Source organism: Pantherophis guttatus, chromosome 1 (genome assembly GCF_059756535.1).
Source record: "Pantherophis guttatus breed Tessera chromosome 1, ASM5975653v1, whole genome shotgun sequence".
Classification (NCBI taxonomy): Eukaryota; Metazoa; Chordata; class Lepidosauria; order Squamata; family Colubridae; genus Pantherophis; species Pantherophis guttatus.
In genome coordinates, this window is record NC_142063.1 from 146589105 (window position 1) to 146610255 (window position 21151).

At 38.9% G+C, this 21151-nt stretch overlaps 1 protein-coding gene and 1 long non-coding RNA gene across 14 annotated transcripts in view; one reads left to right on the forward strand and one right to left on the reverse strand.

The window, feature by feature from the left end:
• Positions 1-5520: 5520 nt before the first annotated feature.
• LOC117674751 (uncharacterized) lies at positions 5521-15296 on the reverse strand. Its single transcript, XR_004593973.2, has 5 exons — positions 14245-15296; positions 13371-13488; positions 10691-10818; positions 8864-9012; positions 5521-7423 (listed from the first exon to the last, which is right to left on the reverse strand). It is a non-coding gene; the product is annotated as an uncharacterized LOC117674751 (long non-coding RNA).
• Positions 15297-15365: 69 nt separating this feature from the next.
• MARCHF7 (membrane associated ring-CH-type finger 7) overlaps positions 15366-21151 on the forward strand; it is a 29990-nt gene continuing 24204 nt past the window's right edge. For 4 of the 13 annotated variants that reach the window (XR_004592673.3, XR_015731132.1, XM_034425976.3 and 1 more), the window contains exons 1-2: positions 15366-15671; positions 19565-19727. Coding sequence is in view for 8 of the 13 variants with exons in the window: in XM_034425976.3 (XP_034281867.2) it covers positions 19575-19727 (153 nt within the window). In the remaining 5 variants the exon portion in view is untranslated. The remainder of the gene's footprint in view (positions 15672-19564; positions 19728-21151) is intronic. The other 9 variants (XR_015731134.1, XR_015731135.1, XM_034426013.3 and 6 more) reach the window with 5 other exon arrangements.

The window sequence follows — 21151 nt, forward strand, 5'->3', positions numbered from 1 at the left end:
CATGCTTAAAAATGGTGCTGATTCCTATTTTTAAAAAATCAAGCCTTTTGGGTACCAGGAGAACAAATTTCCTCATGCTGGGGTCAATGATGATAGTGCCTAGGAAGTCAATTTTTTTTTCCCAACATAAATGCAAAAAGGAACATCAGAATTAGATTCCTGGTGCAATGTCATACTTAAACATGGTGCTGCTTGCTGCTTTTAAAAATTGAGCCTTTTGGGTACCTTAAGATGAATATTCCTCATGGTCAAGGATATGGGTGCCTGGGAGGCCAAAAAAAATCTCAACCCAAATGCCAAAATGTATGCCGGGATAAGATTCAGGGTGGAATTTCATGCTTTAAAATGGTGCTGCTTCCTGTTTTTAAAAATGGATTATTTTTGGTTGCCCTGGGAAGAAATTCCTGATGCCGGGTTCAGTGATGTAGGCCCACAGTAGGCCATAATTATTTTCAGCCCAAATACTCAAATGGATGCTGGTACAATATTTGGAATGGAATTTCATGCTTAAAAATGCTGCTGCTTCCTGTTTTTAAAATGTGAGCCTTTTGAATGCTGGAAGGCAAAGGCCTCGGAGCCAGCTAAACCGAAAAACCCACTGTGGAAGGTGATAGAAAGGGGACAATTCGACTTCCAGTTTGGCGTCGTAGCGAGACAGCCGAGGATAGCGGGGCTCCATGAATCCCAGCTGATCCTGTCATCCAATCCCACCTGTTCATCATCCAATTGAGACTGATAGTGTTAAAGATTGGAGCACAAAGGGAGGTGAAAGCCATCACAGACATGGGTTGCACTCACTGCTTGATCAGCCTACCCACGGTCCTAGGGATCAGGATGAAAATGTTGACCGGACCCATATGATTTAAGCAAGTTGATGGGTCATTAATAGGGGGAACCCCTGCCACACTTATCACCGAACCTTTACAGTTAGAAATGGGCTGGCACTGGGGAATTCATCCACTTCATGATGGTGCCAAAAATGACCGAAGCGGTGATTCTAGGTCTGGCATGGCTAGACAAATGGGGTCCCACCCTTTGGTGGGAAGTGAATGACAGAAAACGAAGATTGGGAGTAGGCCCTCTTCCTCCTCCTGATGCTGCCATGAAGGGAGCTGTCCAGTGGCTGAACGGCAGTAAGCAAAGTGAGAGAGCCATGTCCAAGCTGCTCCCAGGCACTCCCCAGGTCCCCAAAGAATACCAGGACCTAATGGGGGTATTTAGCGAAGAGGAGTGTAATACCATACCCTCCCATTGCCCCACGGATTGTGCCACAGAATTCATACCTCGAGCAAAACTATCCAAGCCAAATATGTACTCCATGACCCCCAAAGAGATGGGAGAACTGAGAGAGTACATCGACATGATTCATACAACCAGCAAAATCCAGGGTGGCTGCCCTGATCCTCTTTAAGGAAAAGAAAAATGAGAAGAGACATTGAGGATATTAATAGTTGTGCCACTTCTGCGGCCATGAAAAAGAAACCAGGGAAGGCCCTAGGACTACTCCAACAAGTAGCACATCTGTCCCGGATGTGGGAAGAGATTGCCGTGAACTTTATCGTAGAGCTCCCTCACAGAGGGAGGGAATACAGTCATTTCAACTGTGATAGATCTATTCTCGAAACAAGCCCAATTCATAGCTTGCCCCAGGCTCCCGTCCGCCCATAAACTGGTGTCCTTCAGAAAATCATCTCTGACAGGGGGGATTTAGTTAATGGCCAGGTTCTGGAGGGAATTCATAAAGTCCATTGGGTTCTCACAGAGGCTTAGTTTGGCATTTCATCTGAGCACTAACGGGGTCCCGGAACATGCGAACACAATAGTAGAACAATATTTAAGATGCTATCTCAGGCAGAGGTAGGCTGCTGCCAGTTTGCACCAGTTCAGGCAAACCGGTAGTTAGGATTATGCACAGTTTGCTGAACTGCCAAATGCCACCACTGGTTGGCCCCACCCACCCTGGCTGGTGGCTAGACTCACGCCCGCACCCAGCTACTCTCTGGCTCCTTCGCCACTCGCCTACCATGCCTGCCTTTACCAAGGCCTACCATGCTAGCCATACCTTCCCATGGTTGGTGGCAGAGGGAAAGGCAAGCCAGGGCTGAGCCATCATTACTCCGCCCCCACCAGTCCACATCTCACCCCCCCCCCCCTTGTCATGGGCTGGATGCAGAAATCAAGGTGGAGCGGAGGTCGAGTAGGTGGCAGCCCAGAGCAGGGCCTGAAAGGTGGCTGAGCCTTGCTGTGTCCTCCCCCACCAAGAAGCCTCCAGCTGCTGCTGCCGCCTGGGTTCCAGCTGGCAAAGAGGCTCTTTGCCACTGCGAGCAGCCTCCAGCCATCGCTCTTTTTCAATGCTGCAGGACCTTCGCACTGAAAAAGAGCAATGGCTGGAGGCTGCTCGCAGTGGCAAAGAGCAGTGGCAGACCCCACCACCACTGAGGCAGCCCTTTAGCTGAGCGCAGAAAGCCCAGAATGGATCTTCATTCCCCGCCATCAGCCTTATGTTCCAGCCCATGGGGCTCGCACCATTCTTACAGCGGTGGCCTGCGCTCGTCCAAAGTGCACAGGCTGGTGGCCGAGGGAGGGGCAGGGTGGCTGGCAGAGGGGCGATGCAGGCCGCATAGCCTTGTGCTCCGTCGTCCCCCGCCCGCAGGCAGGTGAGGCCCAGCAGCTGTGGAGATGCCGTGGTCAGGAAAACCGGTACCCAGGAAGCCAAATATTTTTTGAAACCAAATGCAAAAACACCAGGATGAGGCTCAGGGTAGAATTCTGTGCTTAAAAATGGTGTTGCTCGCTGTTTTTAAAAACTGAGCCTTTGTGATGCCCAGGGAAGAAAATGCGTGATGCCATGGTCAGGAAAACCGGTGCCCAGGAAGACAAATATTTTTTTGAAATAAAATGCAAATATGGATGATAGGATGAGATTTGGGGTGGAATGCCATCCTTAAAAAATGATGTTGCTTGCCGTTTTTAAAAATTGAGCCTTTTTGGTTCGATTTGTTGGTAATGTTATCTATTTGTGGTAATTTTATCCTGTCTCTTTCTGGATCCTTAATGGCCTCTTCTGTGTGTTTTCAGATGGGGACTTCATTATAAACTGAGCATCTGATGGAGGTCCAGGCATAATTATTTCTAATTTGTAACATCTGTTCACCTATCATGTCTTCTAACTTTTTAGCTTACAGGCAGGTATGCTGTAAGTTATAATTATAGACAGATATGTTTAACTTAGCCACATCATGAGCAGGTGGAATTTAAGACATCAAAAACTTTGGACTTTTCATGCAGGGGAGCAGGCCAAAAGTAATATGATACAACATTGGAGGATAAATTTAGCCCTGATTTGCTGCAATGGATTGCTCATTTCCATGGTCTCTCAATGTTTTGTCATTTGTGTGGGTGAGTAGGAAGTTGTTTTACCTTGAAGATAAATTTCTAGGAGATAAGTACTTCTGTGAATGATGATGATTGCCTACATAAAAACCTTGTCAGGAAGCTTCACCATTTGTTCCAATTCTATTTTAACCAGATCTTTGTAATTTGAGTCTCCAGAGCACATGTAGTTTCCACTAACTTTAACATATCATAGCCAGTTCAGTCTAGTGACTAAGGCACCAGACTAGAAAGTCAGAGACTGCAAGTTCTAGTCTCACCTTAGTCATGAAAGCCAACTCAATCACTCTCTCTTAACTCAACTAATAAGAGGATGAAGGTGTGTTGGATATGTTTGCCACCTTGAGTTATTTGTAAAAATAATTAGGTGGAGTAGAAATAAATAAAATATCTATCCAAAAATTGCCCCCCAATAATTTTCAAGTGACAGGAGGGGGAAATAATGGAACATCTATGGTGCATTATTAGTATAATGAAAATCAATATGACTCAAATTGTCTTGAATCAATTCCTGTGTTTGTCCCATTAATCCATTTTGTGCATGTTGGTTTCTGGATGTGACTCAAAGACTAAGTAAGTGGAGCTCTCAGCCTGCTCCAATAGTTACAAAGATGTATGTACACAGAGAGATGAAAGAACCTCATACAAATGCCTAGCTTTTCTATGTTGTATTAAGAAAACTGAAAAGTTTAGGGAGTATTTTCTACTGTGTTTATAGGTTAAATTTGGGAAGCTACCATGAAATTCTAAACATACTAACTTCTGCAGTTATTTGACTTCGGGTGAATGAATTGCCTAGTTTCCTTTTGGTCAGGGAATGTGCCTTATTTTATAACTTCAGTTCCACAGATATAGCTGATATGTAACTCAATCCAGCTCTATTTATGTAGAATTGTGTTTTTCTGAAGAGCGCTTTATTAACTTTTACAAAGTATCATTTCTTGGGGCTATGCTGCTGCAGGATGCAAGGCACCAGATTAGAATTCTAATTCAAAGTAGAAAAGAGGTAAAGCACTGCTGAATAAAGATATTACGTGGTAAATTTTCCACTTACATTTCTGTTGCACCGCGAACTAAGAAAACATCACAGATAACTTAGCATATTGAAAACATATTTGTGATGGAGCACTAGGAGCATATTTGTGTGTGTTTGTGCACATCTATTCATAGAACATGAGTTTTTTCCCATGTATCTTTAGTTTTAAATAATTGATTCAAATTAGCATCACAATTGCATGTTTTACTCCTATGCAATGTGCCTTTTTAAGTGTAAATGTCATCAGGAAAAAACTGAGAAAGTATAGAATTATTATTATTATTCTGTTATTCATTAAAAATGAAACTCAGTCAACTGGACATTTAAAAATGTGTCACAAATACCATTGACTGGTGCTAATGGTTGATACGGGTTGCTGCCAGTGTCCTGGGTATCAACCAAGTACCTTCTTAAAATATATGATGTTCTGAGTAGCGCAGTTTTTTGCAGTTCTGCTGGTGTTATTGCAGGAAGCTGCAATTTCTTGAAGTGTTTTGTGAAATTCTTAGACATGGTACCAAGTGCCCCAATGACAATGGGTATCACTGTGACATGTTTCATCCATGTTGTTGTTGTTGTTGTTGTTGCTGTTGTTGTTATTACTAATGTCCAGTTGACTGAGTTTCATGTTTAATGAATAAAAGAGATAATAATAACCTTTATTGTCATTATACATATATACAATGAAATTGATTTAGCTTCTACTGGTGCAATCCATAGCAAAATACAAAACAACATGAATAATATAGAAAATGGTCTTTATATAAGTAATTAGGGAGAAACCTATGCTTCCATGTATGCATGGAGTGATTGTAGTTGTATTTAGGAGTCTGACAGCCCATGGATAAAAGCTGTTTTTAAACCTGTTTGTCCAATTGGCTATATTTCTGCCCGATGGTAAAAGTGAGAAAAGACACTGACCAGGATATGAATCATCCCTAAGTATCTTCCTTACTCTATGTTTTTTTTTTTTTGTATTTTACATGGCTTATAATTTATGCCAATGTGATTTAAGAAGCTTTGAATGTTTTATGAACTTTGAAGAGACTGTTTCCCAGTTCACTATCGATAAAAGAACAACACACAAGCTATTTAGAATATAATGTTTTTTTCCACACAGAAAGATACATCAGTTAATTGTGGAAAGTAATAATTCAACTGCAGTTTTGTTTTAATTCAAGCATTTAAAAATGTTGAGCTTCCCCAAATATCCTTATAATTAATGTGGAAATAAAATGACTATAAAATGCATATTAGCATTCAATAATCTCAAGTCTGTTTTAAGTATCTACAATACATTTATGAGACACACTATTTGAAAACTGTTAAAACAATGCAGATTTATCTTTGGCAACAAGACAGGGATGGGCAATCTGTAGCTTTTGAGGTATTGTTGGTTTTCATAACTGGCTAGGCAGTTATGATTGCATTGATGATGAGGAGGAAAGCCAGCTGGATGTTGTTGAACCAGTCACTTTCTCTCAGCCCAACACATCTCACAGTGTTATTGTTGTGGAGAAAATAGGAGGAGGAAGGAACATTAGGCATGTTCACTGCCTTGAGTTATTTATAAAAATAATAAAGGCAAGATATAACATGAATAAATAATAAATAAATAAGTGTATTTCTGTGACTGTTTGTCATGGTATAATATGGAATCACTATGGCAATACTTAGACATAAGATTATTCTCCTGCCCCTTCTTAAATTCAGTGGGCCAATCTCCACCAGTCCCAGATAACAAAAGAAAAGCACTGAAACACTAGCTTCAGAATTCAAGGGCTGAGAACTGAACCAGAATTCTGCTTCTAATCAGCATCTTACACATTGTTGTTTTTGTATGTGTATAGCAAATTTAGATGATGCTTCTATAAAAGAAGGTGGAGGATTCTAAACTTGTGTAATTATTTTGTGTAAATTCACAAAAGTAATAATATTGACCAAAGACAGCCATACACTGGCCACAGAAGAACACATGCTCCATTGATCTGAATGATACCTATAGATTTTTAAAAAATGGTAATGTGTCTTTGAACATTAAATTGAAATGGTACAATCTATGGTACATATCAAAGGTCAAGAGTGCAATATTGATATTCATATTGCAGTATGCAGTATCAGAATTCCTCAGGTGAAATTGGGATCAAATCGTTCAAAGAAATAGTTTTGGCTTACAGCTTTGCGCCTCCATATAATTTCTAATTTTGATGGATTGTTAACTGTGAGAAGGAGCGGTTGCCAATTTACATACATTCAAAATTAAGTGGAAATATGCAAATATAGGTTGTCAGAAACCTACTATATTAATTCATTAGGTACTTTGATAATTTTAGTAACTGTTTCAAGAGCAGCACTACTATCTTAGCAAATGGTCAGACACACTGAAAGCAGATTTTCTGGAGAAGAATAATATATGGCTTGGATCTAACTCACCATATCTGATGGAGGGGAAAAAAATCAAAAGAAGGTCTTTTCATAGCACCTTCTAAGCTTTTCCTAAGTCTGAATGAATTTCACAGAAAGTATATTTAAAATGAATCTCATTCAATTGGATCACTTTTGACACTCAGGAATGTTGCGGTAACAGCAATATTAAAAGCACTGAAATCGCATAAAGTTGACATGTTTATACAGAGACTGGGGGATATTACAAATTGATATTACAAGCTTTTGATTACCCGATGGCTGCATCATAGCATTTACACCAATAGTGGTAACTTTTATATTGTAATACCTTAGCAATATTTTCTTTGCTTATTTAAAACAAGCTTTGCAACAGCAATGACTCGGCAAAATTTGATTGTATTATTCCAACCAACCGCCAATGGACAAAAAACGAATGGCTTCTGTTCTTCTTTTTTCAGTAGTTGACTGTGTTTGAGATTCAATTCCATTGATATGCCAGTCTTTGTTAACAGCAGTAAATACCTCACGGTTGCCAGGAATACCTTATTTTGTACGAGTCCTGCCTAGCTTTGGTAGTGTGGATTCCTTCTGTGCATAAAGAAAGTGAAAAATAATATATTGCAGTTTCTGGAGATCCTGCCTTTATCTGCATTTAACAACAGTTTAAATTCCACATTTTCTCAGCAAAAGCAATCACACAAAAGTTGATAAATAGACACCTCCCCCCCCCCCGAGAGGCTGCTATTCAAACCGTGAGCACTGGTCCCATTGTAAGCTTTTTCTCCCGCATTTGCTTCTTGAAGGAATAAGTGTTACAGCAGCTCCAGCTTAACAACTGCTATGATTCACTTAACAACTGTGACAAGAAAGGTTGTAAAATGGGGCAAAACTCACTTAACAAATGTCTTGCTTAGCAACATAAATTTTGGGGTCAATTGTGGTCATAAGTCGAGGACTACCTACATTTGTAGCAAGAAGATTTTTAAGTGAGTATATGTGCGCACACGTGTATTTATACACGCTGCTATAGATTATGATTTTACCAAATTGAATATGTGTAATATATCTTAAGCAGATTCTGGAAAAGGCAGTAAAACTAGCACTTGGACTATATGATTTACTTTATAAATTGCTGCTATCTGATATTAAAGAAATAAGAAAAGACAATTTAATTTTTTAGCTGGTAAGTAAGTTTCAGAAATCCACTGGCTATTCCTAACACTTTAAAAACTCTTGAGAAATATGCCATTCATATGTAAATGTCAAAGACAACTGATCTTTAATGAAAGTACAGAGGTTAATCTTATTTCCACCTCCTGTCTTGAAAATATCTCTCCTGATATTTATAGATCTTCTCCTCCACATAATTGCTACATTACTCTAAATCAGCAAGGCTCTTCAATCTATGTCAGATACCCTCTATCTCAGGGGTGTTAAACTGGCGCCCAGCGGGCCGGATGCATCACGTGCAGGCCACACCCACCCCAGCTCCGTAAATGAAAAAACGTCGTGAAACGTCACATGACAGCAACATGAAGTGACGAGTTTGACACCGGTGGTCTATTTCATTGCCTGAAAAATGTAAATCTTTGCTATCTCTCCCTCACCCAATCGCTGTAGCATGAACCTGCACAAGGCAATACCATATTCTGTTGATAGAATATTCTTGATTAAAAGCCCTGGCTTTACACTAAATACAGGTAGCCCTTGACTTACAATACTTCATTTTGTAACCATTCAAAGTTACAATGGCACTGAATTAAAAAGTGACTTATGACTGTTTTTCAGAGTTACCACCTTTGCAGCACGCCGATGATCATGTGATCAAAATTCCGTTTTTGCCAACTGGTTCATATCATATGACGGTCTCAGTGTCTCAGGGTCATGTGATCCCCTTTTGCAACCTTCTGACAAGCAAAATCAATGGGGTAGCCAGACTCACTTAACAACTGGGTTAGTAACTTATCAACTGCAATGATTCACTTAACAATTGTGGCAAGAAAGGTTGTAAAGTGGGGCAAAACTCACTTAGCAAATGAAATTTTAGGTTCAATGGCGGTCGTAATTCAAGAACTACCTTTATGACACAGCAAGAAGTCATATCTTTGTGCAGGATTGTATAAAAAAAATACTGGTGCTATTGCTAAGCGATAGAACTTCCTTGTTACATAAGAAAGCTGAAGGAGGAAAAAAGAAATAGGGATTAGTCAGCAAGAAAACAGAATGTGTATTTAATTTTAATTTTAAAATTTCTATGCTGCCATTATTACTAATATAGTGACTCTGGGCAAGTTACAATATAATAAAAAGTTAAAATATGCTTTAAAAGTTCAAATTAGAATAAAAAGATTAAACATTAAGAAACAAGTTGATGAGCAACCTGAGGTGAAATTCTGTCTGGGAAACAGCAGTTAAGTCCTCTAGACTGGTATCTCCTAATCTTGGGAACTTAAAATGTGTGGACTTCAAGTCCCAGAATTCCCCAGCTGGCCATACTGGCTGGGGATTTCTGGGACTCGAAGTCCATACATCTTAAAGTTCCCAAGATTGAGAAACACTGGCCTAGAACATGGTTGGGAAACTTGCAGGGCTGAATTAAGACCTGGTAAGGCCCTAAACTGGTGCCCTGAGGTCATTTGTCACCCTTAATGTGCAGCCTGCATCTCAGTTACAAACAGGAAGGTATAGCTGGAAGCAGGCCAGCATCTTACTGATTCTCCCCTAAGCTAACAAGAAAGCATGTTAGGAATCTGAAATGCATTCACCGGGCAAGGATGGCTGCAGGGTAGCCACACCTCCCGCCACATCACCATAAAACCTCTTTGTTATAAGATCTCCTGTCTTGCCAGACGGCTCTAGGAGTGCAAGGGAGTAAAGCCAGGATCACATCCTTTCACAGAACTACATTTTCCCAATTAAAACTAATCATCTAACAAAACCATTGATTTGCAGACTTTGTTGGAAGACATATCCATCTGGGGTTTTTTTTGAAGATGCTTTCTTTTAGAGCCCTATCTTTCTTGGACATGGAGGAAGGCCTTCTCCTGTTGCACCCAGTTTATTGAACCCATTTCCTTGAGAATGGGACTTGGCATACTGTCTCCAGGTATCTCTTTTCTCAGGTTTTCAATGGTTAGTTAAGCGTTTATTTTAATACAAATGTTACTTTTTATTAACTTGTAATATTCCTTGTTCTTAAATTAATTAACCATTTTGTGTGCTCACCAAAGGTGCTGGGAGCAACTAAATGAATATGTAAGTACATTAGAGCACATCATGATGCTCTCACAAAAATAAATTCCAGGAGACTCAAAATGAATGTCATGTGGATTTGACTAATCATAGAGCCTTCCTTGACTAGAAGGGAGTGCGTAACACAGGAAGTTGTGTTGTGAGTGTATTCCTAACCGGATTTCATTGGCTACCTCTACGTATAGGCTACAATTAGATGTCTTTGCTGACACAGCCTCACATTTGCGACTTTGGTATGTTTGGAAACACAGGTATTATATGAGGGAATAGAAGGGGAACTCATCAAATTTGCAGATGACACTAAACTGGCAGGAATAACCAATACCCCAGAAGCCAAGCTCAGGATCCAAAAAGATTTTGACAGACTTGAACATTGGGCCCTATCCAACAAAATGAAATTTAATGTGGAGAAAAGCAAGGTTTTACACCTGGGTAGGAAAAACCAAAGGTACAAATATAGATTAGGCGAAACCTGTCTCAAAAACAGTAACTATGAGAAGGACCTTGGAGTCTTAGTGGATGATAATTAAACATGAATCAGCAGTGTGTGGCAGCAGCCAAAAATCACATGAAGTATTAGTACCAGGAGTGAAATTCTCTTACCTTCCCTACTGGTTCGCAAATGTGCGTGCACCATAAATCTCTTAATAGTTTTCATGATGGTAACTCCTCCTCATGTCCATTGATCAACATCCCAATAAGAAGACGGAATCTGAAGTAGCAGAACAATTCTGAAGTGAAGTAAAGAACATTTTAATTATTCCACCAACTATACAGGAACAGCTAGTTTAAATCTGTAGTAAACATGATGCGGGTAAAAAGCTGGGGATACCAAGGATTCTTTGAAACTTCAGTTCTTCCATTCTTTATTAAACTTTAGCCAGACCTTTTGAATCTTTCTAATATTGAGGATGTTGCAGGAAGAATACAGCAATGGAAAAAGATGAAGGAGATAGTTTGGCAGTAGTTTTCTTTTCACTTTAATCTCAGAGGCAAAAAGATGAGCAATCTGTTTTATAAATGTCTAAGGGGCCAAAGTATTCATTATTAACCATATTTTGATTAGGAGACCCATTAAAATGAGGGATCAATTAAAAATGCTTATTTTAAGTCACACTCTTTTAAATTGAATTGCTTTAAATATGATTAAATCTAGCTTTAACCAGTGACATTTAGCAGCTGAATATTTTCATGATTTAAATGTTAATTTAACCAAATGAAGAGTCCATGATATCCATCATTGAAGCCCATAGGTTATTGAGGGTATACCAAAAACTTCAAGGATATATTTGGTTTCTGAAAATCTTGGATGTAGTTTATAGAGTCCTCAAAAAGAAGCCAGATTTCGTTTTTTATTAAACAAATGACCATAAAAATATATTAACTATAATTTTAAATAAACGTAACTGTAAACAAAATTGAACTTTGTTGTCTTGGCCCCATTACTTGTGGACTGAGAAAACTTCGTACCCTAAAAATAAAAGATGAAAATCTCCAAGAAAGGGAATAACGTGGAAATTTCCTTGAACTGGCACCCACCAACTCATAAATGTAGTTTTATTTTCCCACTTTGATAGTCAGGATAATCATATTGTTATTTACAATGTATTTTGAGATTGCTCACCTATTTTAATTTTAAATTACAGCCAATTTTGTCTATTATAATATTCCCTCAGGATAAGATGCCATTCTTAAGAATCTTGGTATTTAATATTAAAGTACATGTTGGCATGCTGAAAAGCAGCAAGTGATCAGGGATATATTGGGATAGATTTTGAGTGAATGAATGACTTGAAAATGTTACTAAACCAGTATCTCAAAGATGTGAATTCAACTTCAAACAGTGTTGTGATATACTTAATAGAGCACTTAATAGAGCACTTGATTAGGAGCCTTGAAATGAATTTGTAATGACTTAAGACTTTCTGTTGAATCAATTGCCACGGAACTCAGTTCTAGAAAAACTAGTTTGGTAGAAGGACTAGAGAAAATATCAATAAAGGAGAAAAATGTGGTTGATTGCTGTTGTATACAGAGTAGGTTTCTGTAATGAGAATTCTGGAATGAGAAAATATCCAATTTTATAAATATGATTCAGATGTTTTAGATAATAGGATGCGTTCCATATACCTTGCTCCAGGAGGGTACCACTGGAAATTAAAACTAAAGTCATTACAGATAGTTCTTGGCTTACAACCATTCATTTAGTAACTCTTCAAAGTTATAATGGCAGTGACAAAAGTGACTTATGACTGTTTTTCACACGACTGTTGCAGCATCCCCATAGTCACGTGACCAAAATTCAGCCGCATGGCAAATGGCATGTATTTACAACAGTTGCAGATCGCAAGCTCATTGCGATCTTCTGACAAACAGTCCATGGGGAAGCCAGGTTCACTTAACTGGGTCACTAACTTAACTCAGTGATTCACTTAACAACTGTGACAAGAAAGGTTGTAAAATGGGGCAAAACAACTATATTGTTTAGCAATGGAAATTTTGGGCTCAACTGTGGTCATAAATCAAGGACAACCTGTACCAGATGGTTCCTGAGGAATTTATTATTAGCAATGCTATTTTATGGAACACCAAAGCAGGCACTTTCATGTAAAGACATAGGCAGAGATATTTCTGTTATTTTCCCCAAGTTTTATATTTCAGTAGTTTAGACAATTTTATTTATCTGCACTGTGATGAGATGGCAGTTTTTATACACTTTTTTGGGATTGCAGTAGGGGAGGGCTAGGAAAGCGAGTATGAAAAAACAGATGGAAGTATTTTCATAATTAAAGTAGAACATGATTCCATACATGGCCCTGTGACCTCCTCCTTTTACCCTAATCCACATCAAGACCCATTTCACTTGGCATGTTTCCTCAGCCCTGAAGGGATTTGCATGGGAGTGGGATCAAAGAAACAAGTAGTCAAGGGATCATGGAACTTAACCAACATTTTTCAAAATACCTGTTTGGATCCAAATCAATATAATTAGTAAACAAGTTACGACCATAAATTATCACACAATTTTATTCAATAAAACAACAGTTTTCTTGGCTTTATACAACAGTGCATCTTGCAATTGCTTTAAAAGCAGAAGCAAAAATTTCTGATTTGATCTTGGTGATCAGTTCCGGAATGTAGATCAGACCAAATCAACTCCACATTAAAACAAAAACTATTTTTTTTTAATTAAGATTCACTATGGTAAAAGAAACATGCAAGTCTGACTGTACTTTACCTCCTTCCTCTTAGACTGCTTAGGGAGAATTAGGGAAGTGCTTACCTGAGACATTTTTGCATGTCTGCTGCATGATTTAGGCTTAAGCCATGTTTTTTGCCTTATTGATTTGGTAAAGGATCTAGACTCTTTATGTAAAGGTCATCCTTTGTACTCCCTATACCTACAGTAGAAAACAAGAAGAGAGGAGCATCGTTTATTATTTTCTGGAATTGTTGGAACATATGGCATGTCAGTTTATCAGAAAGGGAAGTGAGGTTCTAGGATCTTTTAGAGTTAACCTGCTGAAGTTCTAAACTGTTTGCGGAGGTTAAAAGTCATGAAGCTATAGCAGCTAGAGGTACAAAATAGAAGCCTGACGAAATAAGCCCAGATTTAGAATTAAGTAACATACTCCTGTGCGCATGTATAGTCCACAAATACACTTTCAGCACGGTATTACAATAAGCTCAGTAAGCTCTGTTACTGGTTTTCTTCAAGATATCTTCATTTCAATAGTCCAATTCACAAGAAAAGAAATATATGACTTATTTTCAATTGTATCGAAAAGATCTTGTGATCAACTTTTGCAAACTTCTGAAAAGCAAAATCAATGGGGTAGTCAGATTCACTTAACAGGTGGGTTACTAACCTACGGTATCAACTATTGTGGTCATAAAGTGGGGCAAAACTCATTTAACAAATTTCTCACTTAATATAAATTTTGGCCTCAATTGTGGTTGTAAGAACTACCTATATTAAGATTTGAGGAATTTTAAAAACAGATGTTAAAGCATCCATGGTTGAAGTCTTTCCTGTTCATAGAAGATGAGAACCTCAGAAGATTCTTGCTGGATAGGACAAAGGAGTAAGTAATCCTGCTAATGCAATACTATAGATACAGGAGATGATATATATCTGCCAGGTTTAATAGCCTTACCAAGGGATATTTAACACTTCAGATTTGAAGCTGAAAAGATGTTTTGCAGCAGGTGTAGCATGTGCTACACATTTGTCAGCATCTCATTAAAGAGCTGCCTCCTCTCTTCGGCTCGTAATGTCATCCTGAGGAAAAATGCATTTGAATTAAGGCACCAAAAGCTTGTCCATTCCTGCTTTGAAGCATCTTATTGCACCCAGTTGTTGCCTACTTTATTCAAACATATATTTTTCTGGGACTGTATGGCTAGTTCAGGCTTACACTAAGAGTTTCCTCCTGCTTTATTCTCTGCTCCTATATCTGCCACCTGTCATCCAGGCTGTTTTGGATACTGGTTAGTATTCTTTTGACCCACTTCAAAAATAGTTCAACATAATAGCCACAAGCCAAGCATAGGGCACATTCATGCCTGAAACTTGTTTAGGTGGACAATTTGATAGGCAGCTATATCTGCTATTCAAAATATCCAACTATGCTCACCTGGCTTCACTCTACCGCAAATTAAGTAACTGATTATTGTCTTTTCCCAGTGGCAGGTGACACTTCATGAGAGGAGAAACAATGTCAAGGGAATGCACTTTCATTAAAGGTTTTTTTGCCTTTAAACCAAAAGAGCACCACCACTGGTTATAGGCTTCTTGATGAGAAAGAAGGCTGGATCATCACTAGTAGCCTGCTTTGGGGATTGATGGGTTGCACATCAACACTTATATAGCATAGATTAAGAGAGTTGGAGGGGACCTTGTAGATCATCTAGTCCAACCCCCCCGCCCAAGTAGGAGACCCTACACCACTACAGCATAAATAAAGTGAACAAAGCTGGTTGGGCTCATGAACACCGTTTGCAATTTCTTTTCGGATTGCAGCTTCTTTGGTGCAATTAGTTCCTCTTGTGTCCTGTGAACGTGCACGGATAAGACCCCTGAATTTTGCAAAAGGGTCTCTTTCCCCTTTTCTCCCGGCCGCGCCTGCGCCTTTCCCTCTCTGAGAGCTCCGAGACTCCCATCCACCGCACAATATGTAATGCCGCCCAGTGACGTATGACGTACGTCAGAAGCCACCGAAGACCAGCGCCAAGCGAGCTCAAAGTACTAAAGCAACCTCGCCGCTTCCGCTTTCCCAGCAGCCTCCGGGTGAGCCACTCGCCTCACCCACGACGTCTTGGGGGGGGAGGGGGGAGAGGCCGAGAGCCAGACTTCCGTATTAAGCTTCGGGCTAGGTTAGAGGGTCGCTGTTCTCGCGAGAGTTGAAGGGACGGGTGTCGGTTGACTCCGCGGTGATTGGCAGGCGGCGCTGAGGTAGCTTCCTCCTTACTACAGACCGTAGGGTAGTCAGCGGCCGCCATTGTCGGCTCGGCGAGCGGCTGGGGGGGAGAGCCCGTGAAGGCGGCGAGCGGCGCTGGGGGAGACGGCGGCCAACGCAAGCAGGTGATGTCTTGCGGAGGAGAGAGAGAGAAAGCGAAACCGAAGAGGCGGGCGGAGGGCCCTGGCTTCGCGGGGACTTGCGGAAGGGAAGTGCCACGGTTTGGGGAGCTGAGGAAGTCTCCATTTTGTGGGCTTTGGGCGGCGAAGTTCTTGGCCCAGTTTCCTCCCCTTCCCCGTTTGCCTTGTACGGTTCGGAAAGAGAGCTCTGACTCGGCAAACGGACCCCAGGTTTGCACGTCTGCCCTGGGCGCGTCCGCCTAGGGACGAGGGCGCCCTCCTCCATGGGGCTTCTTCGTTGTGCAATCGAGTCCGGAAAAGAGAAACCTTCCGCTGTTTTGACTGTTGGCTTGAAGGGGTTTTGGGAGGAAATGCGGTTTCTTATCCAGTGAGAAGTCCAGTTTCAGAGAGGTCAGGGGGCTTCTCCATACATTCAGGTGGTTAAATTAAAATCGGAACTCGGGTTTTCCTGGGTTGTCTCCAGTATGAGGTCATTGGGGTGTTTATTATATAGACTTAAGTAAAGTCAGCTTGGCATTCAGGTTATGACTAATCCTTTACAAGTCTCTCTCTCTCAGCTTTTTAGGATTGCCTTTTTTTAAAAAAAAAATCATCTGATTAAAAAGGAACGCCAATAAGAGTTCGGTTTGCCGCTTCTCCCTTGCGCTGCTTAGCCTTAATTTGAGAGTATTTGAGTATTTAGAACAGGCGGTTAAAAAACAACCAGCATTTATTGCAATTTGGAGAGTATCCGACTTGTTAGAGGACTGACTTGTTCATTTGCCTTCAACTAATATCCAATATTTTCTCCTTAAAACTGGGTATGATTTCCCTCCAGTGAAAAATACTGTATTTAGTTGGAACCCTATGACCATATCAGTATTACATTAGTTACTGACCAGTAGGAAGCACTACATGGCCACTTTTGTCCTTATTGGGTCTCTTCAAGGGATAAGTATCCTCCATACTAGATAGTCTTTATTTCATTCTTTAACGTCCATTATGGAGGATGCCTACATCTGGAAACTCAGTAAGGGCAGAACCAGATGTGTAGTGCCTCCTACTGATTATTAGCAAAATATATGTAAGCCATATAAGTCCCCTCTGTGAAAGGAAGCAATCTTGAGGCCTCTAGCATGAGGCCTAGACTAATAAATATCACAACTAATTTGAGCCATAGAAAGGCATAGATGTAGCTTCTATAAATAACAATTCTCCAGCTATGGTTTTTACAGTGAAATGGATATATAGTAGATGGAGAACATGGAGGCTGGATCTAGTGAATAACAAATGTGCTAACTTGCCCTAAATTGGATTTGTCTAAAACCTGTGATTGATAGGTTGCTCTTTCTATATCAGCAGGAGGTTGATACAGCTAAATTCTGTGGATTGAATAGGACAAAGATGCTTATGTTTGCTGGTTCCTTCTGTCTTTGCATTTGCTTGCATCCTTTCTCTTCATCTGCTTCAAAGATCTGAGAGACACTCTTCTGCCTATCCCAGAAAGTCTCAACGAACACAATGATTTTAACACATTACAATAGCCAATTCATTAGATTTTTGTAACTATTTTCATATGTACCAACCCGTTCTCCCTCTTGTCCCATTTTAATTTAAATCTGTTAACAGTTCCATGTATCTGTTAAAGTGAGCTACAATTCATGAAAGTTTATATGTTTTAATAAAATTGTTAGTCTAAAAAATGCTACCAAACTCTGATTTCCTGGAACAGTTTAAGGAAATAGTACATAATTGCTTCTCTCTTCCTTCCTCTTAATTGGGATGTTGTAAGCACAGCACCAGTCATGAGCCCTTCTATTACTGAAATACACATGTTGAATGCATTTCCTTTTGTTTAATGCAGTTTTGCCATTTAAAACTAGTACTTAGAACAATAAGACCACTAAAACTTGTCTGGTTCATTTTAAAATGACCTGGAGATACAATATTTAAAATTCTGTGGCTGATCTTAAATCACATTTGAAATTTTCTGGACTTTTATTTTATGAAATAAGGCTGGTAAATGACTAGCTGCTAGAAAAATTTTGAGGCATGATACATGACTACTAACTCTTTTACAGATACTTTTAGGATTGCTTCTTTTGCATTGGGATGTACATTAATAGTGTAGAAATAAATGGGTTCTAAAATAGGAAATTGCTGAGATACTCTCATGGATCAGTTTGCAAATAAGCCTACAATTCTTTCTACTATTTAGTATTGCCACCATTTTTTGAAATTGACATTGTAAGGAAAGAAGTATTGTTTTAAACTGCACCAATAAAAGGGTTATAAGCAAGCGTCTCCTTTCTGTTGCATACCATGTCCTTTGTGGGCAGAAAGGAAGATTGGATTGTTCAGCCAGATATATATGTACTCTTGTTTATTGATAAGAGCTTAATTTCTCTTCTTTTTTAGTTTTGATTTTGCTGTGGCCAAAATAGTCAAAAGTAGGACAATAGGGCACAACTTTGATTATATTTGAATTCAAGCTGTGAGAAGAGTAGGAACATTAATAACCTTCAAAGTAATTATGTTGCTGTTTTAGGTCTAGTTTGATATTGGATTTGCTAGTTTACAGCTGTGCAGAAATGAAACAATATATAGTATTTTGATGTTATTTCTCCTCTATCAATATAATTACTGTTGGATTTTTTAAAAAAATGCAATATGTTTTTGATAATGGAATCTTCTAAGATCCTAAGGGTTTAAGATATATAGAGCTATAGGTATGCTTCCAGTATAGGTAAGAATGTATTTTTAGCTAAACGTGCCCTAATCTAAGTTGTATTTTTCAGTTTTTTAAATATTCCAAAATCAATCCATATGTATAATAATAGTAGAAAACCAGAGATTGACAGAATAGGTTCTCATGCAAAATAATATTGAATACTTGATTAAATACAGAGATAAATTATATGCATTAAAATAAGATAAAGTTCTATTTGCCTGCAAGACTTATGTTTACTTCTAGGCCATGTGTCTAAATAGTTGTTTCTAAACCAGTGTTTAATGAATTGCATATTCTTTATATTCCACAGTCTGTTTTGTGGAGGATATGAATTGTAAATAAGGTATAATAATATCTACTAAACTAAATTTTCAGAAGTGTGTTAATGCTGTACTACAAATTTATTAGATTACATGATTGTGTAAAGATGCAATAAAAATTTATTGAAAAGTGATGTTTAATGGTGACTTTTGTCCAATTTGATTATAATATAAATCATACGTGTATGATGTTTCTGTGCTTTTATAAACATATACATTACTCACACCTAATGCACATTTCAGAAATGTTTAGCCAATTGATGTCCTTTCTTTAGATTTTATGGATTTTGGGTTTGCAGATTTTACAGATTAGTGGTCTCTAGAAAGTGATACTAGATTTTAGGTGGAATTGATGACATCTAAAAGCTATGCAAAGGCCTTCCTAGCCACAGTTGCCACCTTCTCAAGCAAGAGATGTAAATTCAGGAAAACTCAGATTGTGCTCTCAGATCTGTCTGAGGCAGTGCCACCCCATCAGAACCAAAAATGACAAGTCCCCAGAATCAGATAGTCCAAAAAACTCAAAGCCACTTGGTCTTCTTAGGTTGAATTGAAGTCTGTTCTGTCCTATCCAGGTCCTATCACATCCTCTAGGCACAGAGATTGAACCTCCATGGCATCTCTCAGGTGACCTGGCACACTAACCCTGCTAAGTATCATCAGCAACTTATAAAATTTATCTTTTTGATGCTTATATCTCATTTGTAGTATTTAAAATACTCATTAGCGGTTTAGTGTACAAACATAGGGGCAAAATTAACCACTGATTACAAACCTGTAGCTTTTCTTCCTATATTTTGCACAGTTCATTATCTAATTAGAAAAGTTGAATATTTGTTTTTATATAGTGCACACAAAATGGAATCAAAGCCATCAAGAATTCCACGGAGGTTATCTGTTCAGCCATCTGGTTCTCGAAGTACTAGGATAGGAGCTGGAAGTGGTGGAACAAGTTTAACTGATTCATACCGTACGAGAGAGTCTTCATTAAGACTTGATTCTGGACGCCAGGTAACTTTTATGATGATATATTCTCCATCTTTCTCTAGTTGATAAGCTCAAATTGTCTGAAGTTTCATTAACAACTTGGTTATATAAAAGATGCTGAATAAATACTTGTTTAATTTTTTTTTGTTTTAAAAATCATTCAAAACTTAATAGTTGAGATTGCTTTATGGTACTCCATTCTCTTTCCCTCTTGGCAAACTTATTGCATTGCATTGCATTGCATTTTTGTTTTAACGTACACTGCACAATTATTAGGCAAGTTGTATTTTTTAGGATTACCGTATTTTTCGGACTATAAGATGCTCTGGACTATAAGATGCACCTAGCTTTTGGGGAGGAAAACAAGAAAAAAAAATCTTCCTCAGCAATTTGTCTCCTTGCAGCAAACAGCCTGGTCAGCTTCAGCACAGCCTGATTTTGATGAAAATTTTCTCATCTCCTTTATTTTCATCTGTTAAAGTAAGAATAATAATTCAAAATTTACAAATAAACATTTTCGACATTTCAAAAATAATCAGTGACCAATATAGCCTTCCATTCATGGAGTCTGTCAGTTTCTTGTTCTGTTGACGATGAACTTTTTGTGGAGCAGCAACCACAGCCTCCCAGATACTGTTCAGAGAGGTGTACTGTTTTCCTTCACTGTAAATTACCCGGCAGGTTGCAGTTCCGGAATATGACAGCACTGGAGGATAATGGATTCCTGGTAGCTTCACATTTGATTCTTCTCAAATCTTTGGCAGTTAATTTGCATCTTCTTTCTCAACATGTTTCTTGCAACCCTGTTGACTATTTGCAATAAAACATTTGATCGTTCTGTGATCACGCCCCAATATCTTAGCAATTTCAAGAGTGCTGCATCCCTCTGAAAGACTTCTTACAATTTTTGACTTTTCAGAATCAGTTAAATCTGTTTTTTGGCGCATTTTGCATGAGGAAAAGCTGCTGCCTAGTAGTTATGCACACCTTGATAGAGGGTGTTGATCTCCTTAGGCCACACTCTCTCTCATTACACAAATACACATCACCTGATATATCCACTATGCATTCAAGTTTATACAGCTTGGAGGTGGAAAATATGCATGCAAAGGATGATATGGTCAAAATACTCACTTAACTAATAATTGTGCACACAGTGTATTACATAGAGACTTGCAGTTTTAAAAAACCTGAATGACTTTTAACAAGGAAAAAAAGTATTCTTTACTAGAATAGAGCAGTTTAAGGCCTTATTAAAAATCATCTAGGTTGCACTCTGAACTTTAGAACTACAGGTAGTCCTTGGATTATTGTTCAAAATTATGATGGTGCTGAAAGAGGGAGAGTTAATGCCTGGCCCTTGAAGTTCCAGTCATTACAGTTTCCCCACAGTCACATGACCATGATTTGGGGGCTTCGTATCTGGCTCTCTCAATTTATGATGGTTG